The sequence below is a fragment of the Coturnix japonica genome, chromosome 18 (genome assembly GCF_054131305.1).
Source record: "Coturnix japonica strain WE chromosome 18, WE-NBRP24, whole genome shotgun sequence".
NCBI lineage: Eukaryota > Metazoa > Chordata > Aves > Galliformes > Phasianidae > Coturnix > Coturnix japonica.
In genome coordinates this window covers 1,613,435-1,628,251 of record NC_140680.1, presented here as the reverse complement: position 1 = coordinate 1,628,251, position 14,817 = coordinate 1,613,435, and the positions used below count along the sequence as shown (strand labels likewise).

The window sequence follows — 14,817 nt, the reverse complement described above, 5'->3', positions numbered from 1 at the left end:
GCAGGAACAACCAGTATGCCAGTAAGAAACCTGAAAGCTAAGACCGAAGAAATGAAAGTACAGTGAAGAAACCTCAAAGCATCCAGCTGCCAAGCTATAAGCTCGTCTGGAACACAGGAGACCTTGAGAACAGCTTGATGTTTTTCCCGAACACCAATACAGGCCAAGTCATTGCACAGCACTGCTTCTGCACCCGCCGGGCCCCAGCTGAGCTCAGTGCTCCAGATCAGAAGGGAACTTTAGCAGTGGTTGTGCTCTGGGCATAAGATGGCGTTTCTGCAATATCACATCACTTCTTCAGGTTAAGCTGCCCTCTTGCTGCTGAGTTTAGTGATTTTTGCTTCCAGTTTTAAAAATGGGCTTTATTGATTAGCCCTGTTCTCCCTCGAAAAACAGTGCCCTTATTATTGCTATTTACTACAAATGTTCACCCTTGTACTCGTTGAGCAGCAGGCCAGCCAGCAGCCTTGTGTGCATCACATCTGTATGTGAGCACCAGACTCAGTGAAATCCCAGATGACACGCTTACTCAGCACTATTAACTTAAAAACCCTCCTGCCAAACTCACATTGATGTATATTGGCATCAGAGCCAAAAAAGCAACATCTGGCTGAAGAACCTCGTGCTGTTAAGACTGAATTTATTTGTTCATATGAGTTTGGCATGAGTTCAGAAACACTGTGCCCGACGCTGCCCTTCAGAGGTGCCACTTCCAGGTCAGCGTGAGGTCTCTGGCTTCCGTGTCACAGTGAGATCAGGGCTGGGCTGAGATTATTCCAAAGAGCAACTCTAAAATCCCTTTTTTGGGGATGGGAGAAGAGGATGTCCAAGAGTACAGAAGGAGTAACTGTCATAAAAAGAGTCAGCTACTCTAACGCAGAGCTTTCTTAGTAATGGGGTGTGTATCTTCTGATTGTATTTCCAAAAATCACTGACATGCCAGTTCGCAGAGAGGAGCTCCGCACGCTGGAAGATAACAGGAAAACTTTTCTGCTTCCTTTAAGGAAGACCGAGAGGAGCTGCAGATCCTCCTCCTGCTAAAGCAGAGGAAGCAACAACGCACACAACAGCCCGAGCCGCAACAGCCGCGAGTTACCGCCGCCAGGACGGAGAACGGCAGCGGCGCCTTCTGCCGCTCCCCCGAGCCCGACCCGCCCCGCAGCCGAGCCCGAGCCCCGGCCGGGCGCCGAGAAGAGCTCCCGCCCCGCGCCGGGACAAGCTCCCACCGACCGGCCCGTACCTTCTCGTCGTCGGGGGACACGTTCTGCAGCCGCTCCTTGTCCGCGGCGGCGCGGACCTCCCCGGGGTCAGTGTCCGGGACGGCGGCGGGGTCCGGTTCGGGGCGAGCGGCGGTCGGCGTGGCACGGCGCTGCCCCACGCGCAGCGCGCCGAAGTCCAGGGTTTTACTCTCGAAGGCGCCCTCGACGCTGCAGAAGAGGCCGCCGCGCTTCTGCCGGGGTACGGCCGCCGTGCCCGGCCGCGCCAGGTACACCGGCAGCTCATCGCTGCCGCGCCGCCCGCCCGCCGCCATGCCCGACCGCCGCGCCGCCGGGGAAGGGGCCGGGGCTGGGGCGGGGGCTTCCCGGCGGGGCGGGGTGCGGGCGGGAGCGGGGCGGCCCCAGGGGCAGGCGCGGGGGCCGCTCGACTGGGCGGGCCGGCTGCCGGCAGATCGGGGCCGGAGGTGTCGTCGCCGCCCGCGGGGTCGGGAGCGGCAGAGCGGGGCCGTCGGGGCTCGTTTCCTGGAGAGCGTTTGCCGGGCTGAAGGCGCTGAGCTGAAGCCGCGGAGCGGATGACGGGGCGCGTGCGACCGCGCCGCGCGGCACTTCGTCCCGACCCTCCGGTCCCGTCGCCGCCTCGTCCCCGGGCCGGGTCGGGGCGTTGAAGCGCATTGCGGCGCTACGTCCGCCCGCGGGCGCATCTCCAGCGATGGAACCGGGTATCCAGGGTGGAAACTCAGCCCATCCCGCTGCTGGCTTTGCTGGCAGTGCTCACTGGGGCTCACTCTCAAGGAATAAGCTCCAGTGTGAGCACGCGACTGACGAAGATGGCACGTTGGTGAGCTTTTGACTTCATGGCAAAGCGGGCGCTGCCTGCAGGCGGCTGTCACAGGTACAGGGCAGTGTGGCATCGTGCTCACATGTGCGGTCGCTACAGGAGCACGTTGTCAGTCACACCTTACAGATACACGCAAGCAGAATCTGCTGCAAAAACTGTCGTGCAAACACAGCCAGAAACACGAGCTGCACGTTCTGGCTAAGTTCTGAGATTTCCATTGCAACTTCATTGCAAAAGCACGGGAGTCTTGAAAGACAGAGAGGCAGAGCTGAGCTTTAACTATGCAAGTTGGTGTTTAATTGAGCCTGTCAAATTCATCACATAGCAGCAAAACCAGAGTACTGACTTCAAATTATTTTTCCAAGTACTTATTTTTGTTATAGAACATTTGTACAACATACCTGGGCTTAACATCCTTCCAAGTCATTTCCTGCTCCCCCTGTTTGTGTTATGAGATGCTGTTGATTATGAGAAAGAAAGAAAGCAGTACAATTGTCTGCATTCCTCCAAGGATTGGTGGTTCTCACATAGGAAAAGTGTCCATGGAGCCTGACCCCATCACAGAGAACAATGACCCCGTGGTGATAGTAGGAGAGGCACATTGTGGGTGCTGGCTAACAGAGGCCTGAAGCTAAGGGAAGGGAAATGACTTGGAATTGTTTCCTTCCTTTTGTGCCCTGGGAAGCAGCCTGCATTTGTTTCTGAATATGTACCACAATAACCAACTCTGCCCCTTTTTTCCCCACCTAAGCAGAACAATTTTTAGGACCTTATATTTTTGACCAATTATTCAGGTCCAAAGGGCCAGGAGAACAAAGGGCTCACTACATATAAATAGTCATGAACACTGTGTGTCCATAACTTGCATGAGTTACTTTAACACACGGGTGCTTGTAGCAGAGGAAGGAAGCACCCATCAGACATCTGAATGAGTTTGCTGCAGTTTCCTTGACTACAGCATAGGCTTTCCATTTGTAAGCAGCTGCTTACTGGGGAGATGGCTGGCACTGCCCAAACCACTCTGCGGGAAGCAGCTGCTCAGTGGGTTTTTTCCTCAGAGAAGGACACGCATGAATTTATCTTCCTCGTGCTGCAGGTGAGGTCTGCTGAACACATGCAGAAAACTGGGCCAGCTTCTGTCCCAGCAGTGGGGGATGTGGCACAACTGCTGCTCTCTCCTTGCAGAGCAGCTCCAGGCAGCAGGAAGACCTCTGCCAGGTCAGAGCTCTTGAGGAAATGACACTTTTTTTGAGGCAAAATGTGTGTTCTCAGCCCTAGGCTGCCCAAGGGCTCAGGGGTGGGAGTGTGAAGCCCTCATTTGGGTGGGACCTCTCCTTATGGCTGTGTACAGAGAAGGGAAATTCCTTGGAATGGGGCCTGGCCGTTGTCTGATTCTGCAAATGTGCAAAAGTTTCGGCACTGTGCTTTAACAGAAATATTTACTTAAATCTTGGTTCTTATGTTTATTCTTCCTAGTATTTTGCTACATAAATTACTGCATTGAAGTTATTTGCACTGGTAAAGGGGAATGGAGGCTGTTTGAAAAAGTGGAGGCCTTAAAGTCCAGCCACTAATGGAAATCATTCACTGTATAAAAGCCCATTCTTGGTTTATTTCTCTGCCTTCTACAGCAGTACTTTTAGATCAAATTGCCATTCATTTTAAGGATCTTTTTGTTAGGTGCTATAAGACCATTTGCGCAAAACTACTATGGAACTGAGACTTGGGTTCAGTATCAATGCAATAATGTTGTTTTTGAGCCCAGAAGAATGCATATCTTTTTATTTGAATGTTTGCAGATCAGATTTGAAGCTTAATTACACAATGACAAAATGTTTGTCTCTGTAATTAAGCATGATTTCTTTAAATCGTATGATTATATGCCAGCTGGCAAAATGCTTTTCACACAGCCATGAGTAGATCCTGCTGGCAAATCTGATCTCCCCTTGCTTGTCTGTGCAACGTGGACAGGAGATACAGATCAAGAATGGGATTCCACGACAAGGCTGGCTTCCCATTACGGGTCAAGGAAGGTGCAGACAGCAGGAATCTGAACACATGTCCTTGAGGGATGCCACAAGACTTGGTAGAACCACAGAGCATTTATCTGGCTTAATGACTGCATTCATTTCTTGACACAGACCAAGATTCCCAGGAGTCTGACTGAGCCTTCCTGATGGTCATTGATGGTCATATCTTGAAATAAAAGAAATGGGATAATCTGATTTGGGGAACAGCATGTATTTTATGGGGAATTATGTTTGTTGGTCAAACTTCTCAATTTATGTTCAGCGAGACTGTGTCTTTCTAGCTGAATAAGAACTGCTCCTGTTCAGCAGCACTCAGAAATGGAAATGAGTCACATCACAGGGTGAACCATACTAGTTATGAATGGGGGAGTGGTGCAGACTTCTTGGAAATGTCCTTTAGGCAAATCCCTTTCTGCAGAGGATTAGTTAATGCGTGGGACATAATCGCCCTGTCTGGGGTATGCCTTGTACACCCAGCCTCTTTATTGATTTCCTTTGTTGTTACTAATCTGCTGCAAGAGCACCAGCTGGGTTTCCTGCTAGCACCTGTGCAGGGGATCACAGGCTCCAGTGACAACTGCCCAATTGCTGAGCAGCTAGGGAGAGAGGCACAACACAAGATGCAACTTTCACCAGCATTTCCTCAGTGTTGCTGCCCACATAGCAAGAGTTTTCTTCTAAGTGTTGGAAAGCGAATTTAAATTACCCACTGAATCGTTTGAATACCTAATTCCTGGTTCCCAGCTGCACTAGACGATGTGATTCTGTGTGCAGCAAAACCAGAAAGGAATTAAAAAGAAGTGAGGGATGTCTCATATTGTGGTTTCTTGCTCACATAATGATTCCTGTACTCCTGGGAGCTGCTCAGTGCACCAGGAGGTTAAGATCATGCTTTCTCTCCCTTGTCTCACTGACATGATGGAGGTCATTGGCCCTCACTTTTGTTTTAGACCACTAGTGAAGCAGAGTCACAGGGCTAAATAACAGAACTTCACAATATTTCGTGCTTTGCTGTTTATTCTTGTTTCTTTCTCTGGAGTTACTCACCCTGTTTAAAGAAAGATCCAGTGGTGGTGGGGGAGTATTTTGTGCTCTGTAGATATGACCATAATGCTCTTTTGACTCAGGGACTGTTGTGTTACTGGAAGGAAATAGGCTGTTGACTTTAGCTGGCAATTGTCCCCTCTGTTGCCAGTGCTCACAAGCTCAAGCAAAGGAGAGCTATGTCCTGAGTGAAGACATTTCCTTCCTTCAGCAAGATAACACCAACCTCTCCATCTCATGTGCTTCCTACAGGGTTCCTACAGGTTACATTCCTTTACTACACAAATGACAAGTAACAATGATGAAATCATCTGAATTAATTATCTTGTTTTGTGCTACTCTGCAGTCCTTATTTATTCGAGTTTCAGAAGATGGCCAGATAAACAGGATTTCTTTGCTAATTCATTCTTGCAGCAATGTCAGGGCAGCCTCCAGCACTGCATTTCATGTGCCTCAGGAAAAGTGAGGCTAAGGATGAGCACAGAAGGATTAGTGAAGGAGCCAAACTTGACAATAAAACTTTGCTTGTCCAATTTAGATTTAGAGGCAGAGGTCAGAGATGAGTGGGTTTTCTCAAGAAATGGCACACTTGTCGAGAGCAGGCTGTTACCATCACCAGTCAGGGAAGGCAAATGGATGATGCTTTATCTGCAGCTTCATACTGACATTTACAGATTATGATCAAATTGTATTTGACCTTTTCTTTGACATGACAAAGGTTGTGTTGTTATCCTTGAGAAGAAACTGTAGACATATCTTCCAGTCTTTCTGCTACAATTGTGTTTGGAGGGATGGGAGTTTTTGGCATCCACTGGAAATGCAGGCAGCTGGAATCAAACGACAGCATGGCAATAGTATAGCAGTGTTAAATACATCCTTATGTGCTCATGTTTGATATGTCTGCTTAGACATCAAAGAACTGGTGATAATTGTCTTTGCCACAGAGTCACAGATGTTCAGCTGATTAAAATCAGTTTTCCAAAACAGAGTTTTCAGTACTCATAGGAATGTCTTTGTTCCCAGGCATATGAGTTTATGTGGGAGCCTATGAACGTGCCATTTTATTTGACTGGGCCCAATCTGGGGCACATCTGGTTTGGCAGTTGTGCTGTCCTACCCACCTGTAGTTAAACAAAACAATACAGACCCTGTCAGCTCTGATTTGTGTTGCATGTGCTATACTGGATGAGACAAGTAAATGGATGAGACTGGAATGGCATACTTTGTATAAATGGAACCTGGCAAAGAAGTAAAGATGGGTGTCTAATATGGAAGAGATATGGGGTGGGAAATAAGGCTTTACACCAGGTACTGGGGAAAGATTTAATCACAGGAACAGGCGGCATCTGACAAGCTGCTGTATAGTAGGGTAACAATTGTAATGAAATACTTTAGCAAAGTCAAAGAAAAAACATTTGACTCTCAAAAGCCTATTCAGGATTTCACGTCAAAGCCACGAGGGAAAGTGGGTTCATAGAATGTTTGTTTCTATTTCAAAATTCTGTTCCACTCTTAGAATTGTATTCTTTCTAACACCACATACAGACTGACTTCAGCATGCTCTCGATGTCTCCATGCTAAGTGAGAACACTTATCTAATGTAAGAACAGATCTATAATCTTCTGTGCTGGGTTATTCCAAGAATATTTCTGAAATGGAGTAATGCCTTTTGTTTCCAGATTTGTTCAGCGCTGAACAAAATGCATGGGAAATTCCAAAATCTCAACATGTTGGATTTTTGTCCTGAAATGAGCTGATAGTCAAACTGTTAGCAAATAACAATTGTGAAACAGGAGTTCAGAAAATCTCCCTTTGGGAAACCTTGCCTCTGCTTCTTTCTCTGAGGAAAGACTACTACCTCTTCCTTAATGCCCAAGGAAGCTCATGGCACTGCAGGCATTACAGTCAGATGCAAATCAAGTCATTCGGTCATGGAATTGTTGGAGACCAAGTGTCAGAGATAGGGTGATTTTCAAGAGATTCAGAAGTACAGAATTGCCACCAGTACCGAGCCCTGCATAGAGTCTGGATAGTCAGGTGGAGCAACCAGAACAAATGAGGAGGAAGAACTGGAGATCCAGAAAGTTCTGTGCACCAGAAGAGCTCCAGCTTGCCTGTGGATGGTTCAAAACCAGCAATGAGAAGCAGCTGCAGACCTCAAAGAACTACTGAGTAAAGCTGCAGAGCTCCTACAGACCACAGATCATGGGCATTCTTAGGATCCCAGGGAATAGTGAGATTTAATCACTAGAACAACTGTCTGGCTTGGTGTGGTGGAGCCAAATAAGGTGAATTAAAGTAAGAGAACACCTATTTTGTAACAGCCTGAGGCCCAAAATATTCTGCAAAACTTGAACAGCATTCAGTTCAAGAGGAGTCAGCCTGGTTCCTCTGAGTTCAGATTCTGTTTCTCTCTCAACCTCTTCTCAAAAGCAGTTCTGTCTGTCCTCTGCTTACTAGGACACCACGTAGGATCTCCTCTCAAGCAGTGAAGATGTGGTTGGCTGTTCTCAGTCAAAAGCTCTGCCTTCAGTTCTTCTTCCAGTGGAATATATACATTCACTTTCCAACTTCGCTTTGCCTCTTGTGTCTCCCTCTTTCCAGTCTGCCTCAGGGATCACCAGCTACTTCTTTCCTCCTGCTTGCATTACTGGACATGAGTTTAAGACAAGGCTGAGATTTCCTTGTTTCCATGGTGTAGCACTTGACCTAATAATTCATTCCAGACCTAACGTGGTCTCCCCTTCAATCTCCCTGCACAGAGCCTTGCTCCTACCATCAGGAGAGCATACTGATGCTCTGCAGCAAAAACAGGTGGTGTATCTAATTAGTGATTATATGCCAGTGATTACATGCATATAATCGGTAATTAGATGTTGACAGAGTAGAATTATAGTGGATTTAAAGGTACCATGTTTGTTTGTTTGTATACGTGGTTTCTTGTGATTGCAAGAAAGCAAGCAGTGAAATATATTTTGGCCAGGCTGGAGAAGTAGGTAGGACTGACCCCGTGCACATTTTCTGTCATGGCTTTACACCTCCTGGTACAGCCCAGGACATAAGCACCTCAACTGTGTAAATACTGCAAGAACCAGGCTGTGACTGAGATCACAGACTGCTTGGCCGTCCATTCAGCCATAAGGAACATTTGACATCAAACTGGAGCAAAAACCTCTTCCCTAAACAGCACTGAGCACTGCCTCAGGATCTGGAACCTGTGCTTGCTGTAGGCCCAAGTACTTGTTGACTTTCACAAATTCAGATGAAAATAACTGGGCTGGGGAAGGGTTGTCATCTCATGATGTGTAAAATTGTGCTAACTTCATTTCATGATGCTTATTGTGGCAAGAGAGATTATTCCACTGTCGGCTGTCCTGAATCAGTCTTGGCTCAGTGTTAGCCACCAATGAAGCACTAGCAACAGCTGAGCAAAGCCTTGGCTCCAGCATTGCTCATAATCTCTGCTTTTCCCCCAGAGAGTCATAAATTTATTTGGATAAACTGTAACTGAAAATAGAAATGACAGGCCAGTGACACAAAGCATGAGCAGCAGGCAGGCTGAGCAGACTCCTGATGTCAGTGTGACAGGAACCAGCCTGAGAGGAGCAGAAAGAGGCCCCAGCCCAGGAGGCCTGACAGTGGCAATGTCATTACCTGAGAGGATGGTGAGACAGTCTGGGTCCTGGATGCGTCAGAGTAGGGTGCTGTGTTCCCAGAGGCTAAATTAAGGTTCATTTGAATTTGCAGGCAAAACCACTGTCCACTCAGCTTGCAATACATGCAGTTTCTGGGACTGTCAGCACAGCTGTTGCCTCACAGAGCAAATATGATACATTGCCTGGTTTATCACCTCAGACAGCACTGTGGGCTCATAAACAGGAGATGCTGGGAAGACACTGAAACCGGCTGCAATGCAACATACTGATGATTGTTCCTATGGACGGATCACTGCTGTTGCTTTCCAAGAGGCAGGAAATTCCACTCTGCCTCCAGCTCTCCTGTGCAGATGCTTGCCTCTTGCCAGGGCTCTGCCTGCTCAGGATGGTTGATAGCAGCTGCTTTTATATCCTTCTATATCCCTGAAATGGTGTCTGCTCACCAGAACTTGGGTTATAATCTTTTTCACCCCCTCTTTCAGTGGTACAAAATGCATGATAAATGAAAAGCAAGAGATCCAGGTCCTGTCATAGCGGATTAGCTACAGAGATTTGTACTGAGGTGACAGATGCTGAGCAAGGACAGAGCCACAGAGGTCAGAATACCACCAGTTCAGAGGAAGTCTGGAAGTGTTTCTGCTTCCCACTTCATACCAAGGAGCCATGTAGTAACTGCTGAAGCTTTGTTTTCCATCTGTTTGCAGGCAGAGGTGGGGAGAAAAAAAACATGAGACAGAGATTTATCCCTCTTGGCCTGTGAATGAAACTAAGTCCTGGCTGAAACCCCTCTTTGTTGAAGGAAGACACTGCAGGAGAGAAGCATTCAAATGAAAAGATAAGTTTTAGAGATTTTATTTAAGCTGAAACAGTCTCCTTGAAAGTTTTGTGCATCAAAGAGGAGAGAAAAAGAGCTCAAATACTGAGATCCCCCCAGCTCACAGAGACACCACAGCCATCCGAGCTCAGCCGTGCAGTGGTAGCTGTTCTTGCAGCCTGACATATGCAACAGAGAATTACCGGGTCTGATCTAGCCCATTAGTTGCAGCATTCTTCTCCCACCACCATTACAAAACAAGCTGCTGACTTGACCCACATCAGGCAGCTGTCTGTTTTCCTTGTGGTGGAGCTAGGATGGAGGGGAATACTGACATTTCTCTTAGGGACTGACTTGCAAATATCATTCACATGAAAATTTATCCATCCAAACTTTACTCCCATTTCTACTTCATACTGCTTCCTGTTAAATGTATCCAAAATAGTGATGACGGTTTCATCTTGCTGTGTTCATCTTGGCTAGGAGAGTTGGTTTTATCACATTTTAACACAGTCCAGCTGAAACTAAAATACATATAAAAAATTAAAGCTGCATTAGCAGAAACGTGGCTCACTGGAGACAGATTTGTGCAAACCCAGTACAGTTGAAATCAGAATCAACCTTCCTACATTTTATAACAAAGGTAAACGTTTCTTTCCTCTTTTTTCATGGTGCTGGCAAACAAAAAGTGTCTGACTCAGGTCAGGGAAAGTAATTATGTCTCAGGTGTGCAGAGAGGAGGCAGGCAAGAAATGAACATGTTCAAGGCAGTTCAAGCTCCTTGATGCTGATACTATGCATCACTGAACAGCAAAATGGATACATTTTCCTATGGATAAAGAACAAAGAAAGAAGGACAGTAAGAAGAGGAATCTTTCAGCAGATCCAGGACCAGCAAGTCACTCCCCCCCCCCATTTTATGAGTATTTTTTCCTCAGTCTGTTTTCACTGTCCTACATAATTTCCCTTTGAAAGTACTGCCAAATTATCCTACAGCTGTTAAAGACTATCCCTTCCGGAGGAATGTTAAAATAGATCAAAACAGATAACATCCATTTATGTTTCTGGCTAATTATACCCAAGACAAAAGCAAGCACAGCTTGTGACAAACAAACAAACAAAAAACCTCATCTGTATTACCAAGATCTATCACCAGGACACATCCTTACCTTCACTTCTTTGCAGATGGTCCTGGAATGAGCTGTTCCCTGAGCTCACTTTCAGTTCCTCACATAAAGCCCATGTCTTCAAGGCCAGAACCCAAACTCATCTGTACTGGATGCACCTGGAAGAAGTAAGTTGAAAAAGATAGACCTTGCCCAAAGTAAATTCCACCACATTCACTCGGTGTTAGGCCCATGGTGCACCCAGAGAGAGGGGAGCAGAACAAATTGGTCCAATTTCAGACCACGTGATGAATTCCTGTTTCCCAGGGAAATTCTCATTGTATCCAAATAGATTATCTTCCTGGCTGAAATGTGATGGGCACAGCTGCTAAAGATTTGCTCTGCTGGGCTGTAAAAGGTCTCTGCAGCAAACCTCCAAGCAAGTAAGGTGTGCTTGCAGGGTTATGCTCCCAAAATGCTATAATTTTTATCATATTGTTCTTTTCCTTCTCTGTGATGACAACAGAGACTTCAAGTACTAAACTGTCCCTGAATGTCATCCAGACTTAATTTCAGGACCCTGTGTCAGAAGCTGGAAAAGGAAGCCACAGGTATTTTGGAATACTGTAATGTCTGTGCCTGGTTCTGCATTACTTGCCTCTGCAGAAAGATGTGCAAAGCAGGCAGCAGAAGACTGTGCTTCATCCCACTTTCTGTCATGCATAACCACTCCCTGAAAGGGTGAGCCAATAAAAATAATGCTACTAAACCTCTAATAGTCTTGGAAGAATAGTTTAGATGGAGGTGGGTTATTATGTGCCCTTACAGGATTACAGACACTACATTAACAATAAAGTTCTGTCTTTATATTATAAGTTTACATCTTCTTTGTTAGGTCTGAAAATGCTTTTCCTCATTTCCAGCTTGGTTCATTCATCTCAGCTGCCATGACTTTAAGCCAATGTCTTGTGTTACCACACCAAAGGCAGACAGCAGTGAAAAGAATCTGACAGACTCATCACACCACAGGCTCATTCCTGTTGTGCACCACAGCATACCACTGTGCTGAGAATCTAAGAATTTTAGTAGTCATGAAAAATAAAGAGCAGAGAGAGAGACAAACACGTACAACACATGCTTCCTTGCCTGAGAGTCTAAAGTCCGAGGCTCAGACTGCAGCATTTTGATGTAGGCACTTCACAGAGCATGGACAATTTATGAATGTCAAATGGCTGTGGGCTTTCTGAACAAAGTAAGGTGCTCTGAACTGGAAAACTGTAGAAAGTAGCATTCTGGTCATTTCCCTAGGAAAGTATGTGAGTGTTGTATCCATTCATGATAAACTTTGAATGTCTGAGTTTAAAATCAATCTGCATCCCAGATGTGCCAATGCCTTGATAACAATATATCACAGAACCCTAGAATGGCCCAGGTTGAAAAGGACCACACTGATCATCCAGTTCCAACCACCCTGTTATGTGCAGAGTCACCAACCACTGGACCAGGCTGCCCAGAGCCAAATCCACAGCTTTCTTACAAACAAAAAATATTTTAGGGATTTCAGATCTGTTACTGCCAAATGTACCATTCTTCAGAGCATGTAAACCAAGAAGTTAAAACTCTTTCCCTTTTCCCCATATTTTCCCCCTTACTACAGATTTCTGAGTCAAAAGCGTGGATAAGAACATGGCATGTTACTTTTGCTATGTGGTCTTTCTGCATCACTGTTTTTTTCCTTCTACCTTTCTACTGTTTCTGATGTGCATGCTCTGACAAGGAAGTGAGGATTTCAGAGTGTGCAAGATGCTCAGCAGCTTATGTCTATGGCGTGTTCTTACAGAGTGGCTGTCAACATCAGAATACTCAAATCCTTCGTTCAGTGCCTAAGCTAACTGCTAAAAACCCAAGCAGCACATACCATGGTGAATTCTGAACGTTTCCACAGGCTTTGTTGAGAAAGTAGAAATAGAGGCTTGTGTTTCTTGCTAAGCTGGAATGCTCAAATTCATTTTACAGCCCATATCAGTTAAGCTGACACAGCTGTACTGGTTGGTTTACCCAGGACAAAGAATAAAACTTGGCAAACTGGTCACTGTTTCATATACAAAATAATCCAGATTACTGTGGTTTGTTGTCTTTTAATTATATTTGAGAGATACTGCTGTATCTAGGAGCGTCATCAAGATGTTCCAGAGGCTTCTCATCATCTCTGTTAAACCTACATTTTCTGATGCTACAGGAAAAGCATAATATCAATACCTTCTATAAACCTTAATCCAAGTGTTGAGGGTGTGTGTTGGTCCTGGACAAAGGGATTCATGGAGTGCTTTCTGACCATCATTCTGGAACTCACGTTAGCTCAGGGGTACATGAGCTCCATCTCCCACAGTCACTCATTTCCTTTCTCTGGTTTGCCCCATCAGCACCTCAGCTCTGCTGAGCTGTGTGCACTTCTCTGCTTTCCTTTAAAACTGCAGTTTGTTTACTCACACTCGCACAGTAATTATTTCTAACTCAGCAGCATTTTCCTTTGCTGCTTGCAAAGCACTATGCATGACAATGAGGAAAGGACCAGATCTCTTCTAGCAAGAGGACAGCTATGGCAGGACTAGGAGACACCGACTGCCAGGGACACGGCAGGAGCCTGCAAAGTGTACAACAGCTGAGAACACAACAAGGAAAGCCACAAAACGTGCTGACTACAGTACGAGGGTTCTCATCCTGAAAACATACTGCACTCATTTTGCACTGAGCATTAGCCCTATTGATATGGTTAAGAATGTTTCTACCGCTTTAACTTAAACATAATTTCACAGTTTGCAAATTCAGGATCTCAGGGATGGCTGTAGCCTGTGCCTGTGGAGGATTTCCTCAGGTTTCATTCATAAATATATATATACATATATATATATTAGATACCTAGTGAAAACAATTGTATTCCTATGCATGGAATATTTCCAAATCTGCCAGCTTCCCTCTTCCCTTTTCAGTGCATGCTCTCCATTAATTCAAAAAACCCATCTTGTTGTATTTTATTCATGCCTGGACAAAAGATTAGATCCTTCACTTGGAAACTGTTGTTGAAAAATATTGTCTAGTGCCAGCTGAGCTTCTGGAAGGGCAGGGAATTCCCCACTGAAAGGGAGACTGCTTTCATACCTCCCTGTCTGCCTTCAGGAAGTGAAGCTAGTTATGTTTCCTTGGACTAAACACAACAGAATAGAAATAACCTTGTTTTGTAAAGTACGTTTCGTGTCATGTTAACATTACTCAACTTCTGGGATGGCTGAAAACACACAGAATGTATAAAAGACTTCACGTTCCAGAAGCTTCTCCATTCAAATCTCTGAATGCACAGAACATTATCAGGATTATTATAAGAAACTAAAAACTAGTGAGTCACTTCTTTAATGTTAGTGCTGAATATATACTGCAGTTTGTTCATACAGGAAATAGTTTGCCCCAGACTGGGGCCATGAAAGAGCAGAGGTAGTTCAGCCAAAGAGATGCTGAAACATAAGTGGTTTCTGCTGTGCCTCAATCAAGACTGCAACAACAACACACACACAAATTCTGCTGTGCTTTTTAGCAATGGAGAGAAGCAACCATCCCTGCAAGAAGTAATGGTGGGTGGCCTCAGCCACTCCTCTGGTAATAGATTCTGGATACAGAACTGAATCATTTTAGAACTACGCTGGTTCACGCAAAGCACTACAAGTCCTCCACACAAGGCAGCTTCCTCTGGAACAGATGTCCTTTGCGGGTGCACACCAGGCTGCACATTTGCAGTTTAAAGGCATTCTGGAGCGGTCAGATCATCTCTGTGGGGCTGACTGCAAGAAGGAGAGTTATGTCCATCACAAACTCACTCTCTTCAATGCTGTCTTGACCCAAGTGTCAGCTGTACATCAGATGAAAGCTAATGCATGTAGACTGGGAAAACATGAGAACAAGAAGAGCTCCCCGTGTCTCTAACTGGAGGCATAGCCCATCCCATTCTACAGTGAGACTGAATAAAGGGCTAATCTGTTATACTGTTAAAACTGTAAGAGTAGTTGAGCAGGAACAATGGGAACGAGATGGGGTCATTAGTTAGGGGTGGAGTTTGGGGC

General features: G+C 45.7%; 2 protein-coding genes across 3 annotated transcripts in view; both read right to left on the bottom strand.

The window, feature by feature from the left end:
- DPYSL3 (dihydropyrimidinase like 3) overlaps positions 1–1,547 on the bottom strand; it is a 32,246-nt gene extending 30,699 nt beyond the window's left edge. The window contains exon 1 of the mRNA XM_015875523.2: positions 1,241–1,547. Coding sequence (XP_015731009.2) covers positions 1,241–1,531 — 291 coding nt within the window. The 5' untranslated portion in view covers positions 1,532–1,547. The remainder of the gene's footprint in view (positions 1–1,240) is intronic.
- An 8,074-nt stretch (positions 1,548–9,621) lies between these two features.
- JAKMIP2 (janus kinase and microtubule interacting protein 2) overlaps positions 9,622–14,817 on the bottom strand; it is a 56,348-nt gene continuing 51,152 nt past the window's right edge. The window contains exons 24-25 of one of the 2 annotated variants that reach the window (XR_014935566.1): positions 10,769–10,884; positions 9,622–10,428 (exon numbers count right to left, since the gene is read on the bottom strand). The gene's annotated coding sequence lies outside the window, so the exon portion shown is untranslated. The remainder of the gene's footprint in view (positions 10,429–10,768; positions 10,885–14,817) is intronic. The other variant, XR_014935565.1, reaches the window with a different exon arrangement.